The sequence below is a fragment of the Terrapene carolina genome, unplaced genomic scaffold (assembly GCF_002925995.2).
Source record: "Terrapene carolina triunguis isolate 2854851 unplaced genomic scaffold, T_m_triunguis-2.0 Scaffold89, whole genome shotgun sequence".
Taxonomy (NCBI): Eukaryota; Metazoa; Chordata; order Testudines; family Emydidae; genus Terrapene; species Terrapene triunguis.
The window spans coordinates 28867146-28873827 of NW_020664440.1; the positions used below are offsets into that span (position 1 = coordinate 28867146).

General features: G+C 56.1%; 1 protein-coding gene across 1 annotated transcript in view; it reads right to left on the bottom strand.

Annotated features, from left to right (window-relative positions):
* Nucleotides 1–3084: 3084 nt before the first annotated feature.
* Nucleotides 3085–6682, bottom strand: part of CTSW (cathepsin W) — a 16928-nt gene continuing 13330 nt past the window's right edge. The window contains exons 10-14 of the mRNA XM_024210726.3: nucleotides 6387–6506; nucleotides 5701–5765; nucleotides 5067–5157; nucleotides 4414–4472; nucleotides 3085–3922 (exon numbers count right to left, since the gene is read on the bottom strand). Of these exons, the coding sequence (XP_024066494.2) occupies nucleotides 3848–3922; nucleotides 4414–4472; nucleotides 5067–5157; nucleotides 5701–5765; nucleotides 6387–6506 (410 nt within the window). The 3' untranslated portion in view covers nucleotides 3085–3847. The remainder of the gene's footprint in view (nucleotides 3923–4413; nucleotides 4473–5066; nucleotides 5158–5700; nucleotides 5766–6386; nucleotides 6507–6682) is intronic.

The window sequence follows — 6682 nt, forward strand, 5'->3', positions numbered from 1 at the left end:
GAATCACTTCAGGGCAGTCCTAGGGCTTGTGACGCAGGAGGTCAGACTGGGTGATCACAGTGGGCCCTGCTGGCCTCACAGTTTATGACTCTATAAAAGCAGGCAGAGAACCAGATCTTGGAACTAACGGGGTGAGCATAGCTGAGGAGTCGAAGGGAGGGAAGTGCCCTCAATTTCATTTCACTTCCTCCTTACCCATGGAAATTCCACTTTTAAGCTGCAAAGCAGCACCCCTTTGTTGGGGGAGGAGGAGCGTCTCCGGCCCCAGAGAGAAAATGCAGCTCAGGCACCAGGTTCATCATTTATTATTTGTGTAGAACACAGATCAAGGAACATCAAACCCTACAGCATCGCTCTGAGCTCCTGCTACCACTGCTCTGTGGCAAGCCCAGCCTGCCCTCCCTCCCACAGAACAGCCCTTCACATTTTTCTGTTACAAGAACCTGCAGAATTTTTCTCCATGCAAATGACAAAGGGGAAAATCCAACTTTGCCCCCAAAAAACCTCACCCCCCTCCTTGCTCCTCCGCTTGTAACAGCATCCTCCAAAAGCAAAGTGCTTAACAAACCTTAGCCCATTGCTCCTCCCACGCCGGGGAGGTAGGCCATGGTGTGCTGAACTTTCCTCCTACCTGTACATACAGCTTCCTTGCTGTAGTCTACTAGGGACAAGTGCCCATTCTTTTAAGCAGAGGTTCCTCAAAGGATCAGAGCTCCAGCCCCCTTTCTGTGCCATTTCAGTCCTTGAGCCAGGAACCCGGATCAGCTAATTAAGTCCTGAGTTTCCAGAGCGGAGAGGAAAAAACCCAACAACCAGGCTTTTCTTTATTGCTTAGGAGAGATCTGGGCTGGTGCTGCGGTAACGTATGGCACTAAAACCCCAGTCACTCAGTAACACACTGGAAGGACTAGATCCTCTCCGGGCAGGCGTAAAGCAGGATCACAAAAGGCTACTGCCCCCTTGCCTTGTGCAAATCCACTTTCAAAGTGCGTTTGACCAAGGAGCCCCGTGAGGGGAAATACTGCAGCGAGCCTCTAGCAGCGTTAGTTCAGAGCCCCCAACCTGTGCTACGTGCGGCTTTGCAAAACAGAAAGAATCGAATGTAACAGAATGGTTTTAGCAGCGAGATCACAGCTAGGCCTACTCAACCATCTCCCACCGTGGACTTACACTAGTGCTTGGGGGGGGGGGGGAGGAGATATAGGGAGCCACAGGGCTTCCCCCCCATCCTCCCCAACTTTGATCACCTACTCTGACAATAACACTTTGCCTGAGCAAAGGGCTTCCTATATGAATTTGCACCCCACTGTGGGGGAGGAGTATAGCCCCTGTTTGCTGAGGAGGGGGGAATAGCCCCTGTTTGCTGTACAGCTAAGGAGAAGGGACTTGCCCACAGACCACACAGCATGGGAGCAGCAGAGCTGGAAGCAGAAGCCAGGAGGTCAGGTGTAGACTGCACCTGCCCACCCCCTGCATGGGAAGTGACACGGCTGCAGTGGAGGCAGCATATAGGCTGGGCAAAAATGGTCTGACCCACCTGTTTTTCCTGCAGGAAATTACGTTTTCACCTAAAGGAATATTTTGTGAAAACTATCCGGTTTTGGTGGAAAAAATCTACATTTTTTTTGTTTCTGTGTCAAAAAAACCCCAAACACCCGGCAATCAAAATAGTTTGGCAATTAAATATTTCAGTTCCCACAGGCTACCACAATGCCACAGTGGAGTGTAGTTCAGTTGACTCATGTCCCTATTCTCCTATATGGATGGTGCTCCCCAGACTACATCTCCCATGATACACCACCTTTGCCTCCCCAAAAGGGGAGAGCACAGCGTACCATGGGAGGTTAGTCTGAGTAAGGATCCCAGCCTATAGAGGAGAATGGGCACAGGAAGCACCTAAACTACAACTCCCATGAGGCATTGGGGCTAGCCAGCAAGAGGGGAGACTATAATGCATCATGGGAGATGTAGTCTGACCAAGGAGCCCAGCTTGGCAGAATCAATTTTTTTTTTTTTTTTTCATTCTTTGAAAAAAAAAAAATCACATCTTTCAACTAAAAAAAAAAACAAATATTTTCTGACCAGCTCCAGAGAGGATATTAACGTCCCTGTCTGGGAGCCTGGGAAAGCCAGTTTGGCATTAAAGGATAGCTGGATTCTCATAGCTCAGAGACAAATTACAACACCAGAGTGGCTGAAAAATACAGAGCATGTGTGATGTGGGTGGACTACAACTCCCAGCATGCAGTGCTCCAAGCTGCCTTCCCCCAACCTCCCAGAGAACTGCTGCCTCCAAGAGAGCTTCCCTGGCTGGCCAGCCCTGCTCACATGTGAACTGGTGCCAGGGCTGAGCCCTGGAATATAAGGGAGCTTTTCTTCCGCTCTGCCCTGTAAGGGGAGCCCAGAGGGAGGACTGCCCACCTGGCAGTGTAAGGAGAGCCCATGGAGAGCCAGGGGAGGAAATCCCACCTAAACAGTAGCTGGCTGTACCCAGGGCTGGATTTAAGGGCAGGCAACTGCCTGGGGTGCTGGGCTTGGGGTGCTGTAAGGTCTTCAAAAGTTTAACAAATGGAGGGGGGTCACCGAAGCCGCTCCTCACCGGAGGCATCACTTGGTCTAGGGCTGAACCTGGCTGTATCCTGCAGTCTAGTCTCCGATCCTTCAAAGCAGCCTGCATTTCCCTGAAAGCCAGGAGAATCTGGGGCACCGCAATTCCTGTTTTCCAAAAGCCACATCTGGGCGGGGGTGTGACCCAAGGGCCTGCCCTTTGTAAACCCAGGCTCCTTCAAGCTCCCACCCCCAAAAGTGAAGCTTTGGAAACCCTTGCCCCAAGACATGAGATGGGAGCAAAAATGGTTTTGGGGGGGAGGGGTGCGGAATCTAGAGGCTGGTCAGTTTCATGGGCTTAATGCCCCATCTTTAGGCTAATCATTAGTGATTCCCTGTAATAGACCCAGCCAGGCAGGGTAGAAAAATGGAAACCAGCAGGCCCAGCCCCTGTTCCAGAGAGAAGCAGCAGCTCCAGCTAGGGGCAGCGTATCAGAATTAGGGCCAGGGATTGAAATTAGTGAAGTGCCCCCCCGGCCTGATGGGAACAGGCACAGCTGGCAGGGACTGTGTTGAATCCACCAACGGAAGCAAACCCGGGGGGTGGGATCGTTTCTCTGCCAGGAGACAGCGAGCTGCCTACGGAGTGTGGGTTGAAAAGCAGCCCTGGTGCTGGGAGCCAGGACCCCTGGTTCCAGCTCAGCGGGGCGGGGGAGGAACACGAGATGAGCAGCACGTCGTTCCAGGGTATTGCACAAACCCATGGCTGGAGGAGGCCCAAGGGACTGGAGCATAGATTGGGCAGCAGCTCCAGTGCCGCCAGCATCCCACTCTAGGTGGCCTTTCACCCCACGAAGTCTGTCCCACTGACCTCAGCTGGCGGGGGGAGCCAGGAGCCTCAGCAGTGGGAGATCTTGCAAAGATGCAGCCCTGGGAGATGGCCCATAAGGACAAATTCTGCAGCTCTTTCTGGGTGGCATTCTCCAGGGCAGGGGGCAGACCAGGGCTCCCTTTTGGGCTCAAAATGCATGCATGAGCGCCCCCTGCCGGCATGGCCCAGCCTCCCCCATCCTGCTGATCAGCCAGCCCCAAGTCAAGTCACTCCGCAGCCCCTTTGCGTTTCCACACTGTGGCATCTCCCCCAGCTTAGCCAGGGCCCTTCCCCCTTCTCAAGTCCCTCTCCCATGCTCTAGGGAAGCTAGCGGGCCCTAGCACGGCTGGTGCTGGGGGCCGGGGCAGTGTAGTGAGACACAGAGGAGGGGATTCACAGGGAGGTGGGGTGGGGGAGGTCCTGCAGTGTCTAGTCCACCACAGCTGAGCTGCACATGGTGTTCATCCCGCAGGCTCTGCTGCCCCGGTACAGGTAGTAGTAGCCCTGGAAAAGGAAAAAAAGAGGGGTCGATGGGTTCCCATCAGCTAGCAAGCCACTACTCCAGGCCTAATTCCCCCAGCACCTGCTCATTGCGGCTTAGCTTTGGGCACCCCCTTGTGGCGAGACTGGGAGGTGCAGGCTGGGAATCCCAGGAGAACCACAGGGATTGGTTTGTGTCCAGCAGCCCTGATGGAAGACCCCCTTTTCTACCCCCTGCTGCCCAGCCCTGGCTCTCTGCTGCCAGGGACAATACTGGGGAACTAGGCCAGGCTGGAAACGTGGGAGAAAACAGAGAGAGGCCAGCTTGAGCTGCTGCTGGGAGGATGCCTGGCCTCCCCGCCCTGGAGATGGGGCTGGGGGAAGGACGGGAAAGCCAGGCAGCCAGTGCAGGGGAGAGGGATTGGGAGGAGAGGAACAAAGCCAGGTGGCCAGAGCAGTCTCTATCCCAGCCCACACCCACAGCATGGGCACCAGCTGCTCCTCACTGGACTCACCTGCTCGCCCCAGTTCTTGCCCCAGCTGTTTTTGATGGCCCAGAAGGGGGTGCGGTCACCTGGAAGGTAGAAAGGGCCATCATGAAGGCTAAGCTTGAGGGGAGGGGGCTGGACAGTTCCTGATACATGGCTGGGGCAGAGCCCAGGCTGCCAGGGAGTGTTGCATCATTAGCCAGCACTGCCTGAGCCCCTGCTGTCAGCTTCCACTTTTATAGCAAGAGGGATTCTGTAGATGATAGAAACTGGTCATAGTAGTACCCAGACTCCTGGGTTCTATCCCCACCTCTGAGAGAGGAGTAGGGTCTAGTGGTTAGAGCAGAGCTGGGAGCCAGGACACCTGGGTTTCTCTCTGATTCTGCCAGACTCACTATGCCTTTGAGCTAGCCACCTCCCCTTTCTGTGTCCCTGGTCACTACAAATCCATGAGAGGGGGCTGGGAGCAGCAGGGACTTGGCTCAACAGTGACACATGCTGGTGGCAATGAGAACTACCTCCTCTAGGCTGGACAGTATGGAGGAAGGGCCAGCAAGGCCAGTCCTGGAGGGAAACAGGATGGTGCCCAAGGTGGCTCATTAGGTCTAAGGGAGCCTAGGGAATTGATGTCCCCGAGAGGTGGGAGGCCCTCCTGTGGATTCCAGACTAGCGTCACTTACGTGTCCCATACCCCACCAGCAGCACGGCATGATCAATCATCCAGGGGTTGCAAAAGAGCCTGAAGGGGTGGGAGACCCCCCTCCTGTAGAACTGAAGGGGAGGGAGATGAGGAACATAACATAAGCCAGCTAACTGCACAAAGTCCCTACAATGCCACCGAGATGCAGCTGCCCCTAGGGTGGAGCACAGGGCTCTTTATACAGGGATCCCTTGCCCGGTGCTGACCGTCTCTGGGATGGGAAGTGCCCCTTACTGAGCCCCTGCCCTGCATCACAGCACCACCTAGTGCCAAGCCTAGGTATTGGGGCAGCACTGAATGCAAAGGGAGAGCCCCCCTGCTGAATTTGAGCAGCAGCTCATTCTCTGGCATCCCACTGGACCCAATTCCACCTGGCTTCGGCTAGAACTCAGGTCCCAGGTTTTAACCCCTCATTCTGAGAGCCCCAGGGCCAGGGTAGGACATCTCAGCAGCCTCAGGGCCTTCACACAGCTCTTTATCTGAGGCACACGCCGCATCCCCGCTCGCCCGCCACACCAGGCTGTAATGAACCAGCGAGTCTGAACTCCACTGGAATCCCACCCAGTCTATAAGGACATGGGAGCAGGTGGCTCTGCCCCGAAGCGTCAGCTCACCTGCATGGCGAAAGCATTGAGTGCGATGGAGATGGGTCCGTTCTTCGCCAGCCACGCCGCGATCTCTGGAACGGACAGGATGGGTGAGTTTCGGCTGTGGCGGGGAGGGCGTTGGGTCTATCGCAGGGCTGACTGGGAAGGGGGCAGACAGGCACAACCCGCCAGGCATCAGCAGCCTCCAAGGGGTCTCGGCCTCACATGGCTCATGAGGTTCCCTGTGCTCCTTGCAGCCAGGACTCTCTGGGGCTCTGGCACGTGCATCTCAGCTAGCAGAGGCTTGGTGGTGGCTGCGCTGCCCGGGACAGGTATGGGGGAGCAGCGTGGTCTAGTGGAAAGGGCACTGGACTGGGACTCAGGAGACCTGGGCTGGACCCACAACAGGCTGCGTGACGTGACCCTGGGCAAGGCCCTTTCCCGCTCTGTGCCTGCCTTTCTCCTCCCACCCTCTTTAGGGCAGGGACTGTCTGTGCAGCGCCTGGCATGACGCGGGGGAAGATCTCGGCTGGGAGCTCTGGACAGCGCCTGGCACAACACAGGGTCCCAATCTACCCTAACACACACAGCTGTGTGGAAGGGCAGGTCTTTTCCACTGGCAGCTCCAAGTCTCCCTCCCTCCCCCTATCAGGCCCCAGTGACTGGAGTTAGGAGGAGGCAGGGCAGAGGCAGGAGGAGGAGCCCGGACTCACCGGTCTCGTCGCGGGAGATCTCCACAGAGCTGTTGATGTAGACGGCCACCTTGGTGGTGGAGAAGCTGCAGCTCTGCTTGTGGCCCTCGTAGCTATAATCACCCTCTGTCTCCAGGCCACCTGGAAGGAGCGATCCCCGGGTAGGGAGGGTTAATAATGCCAGGGGCTAAGAGACAGATCCTGCTGCAGAGAACTTGCCTGGGGCTTGTACAAGACTACAGGGATTTGGAAAAGCTCTGCGATGCCCCTCAATCCCGACCCGCAGCCCCCTGCTACCCCAGCCCTGGGCTCCCCAT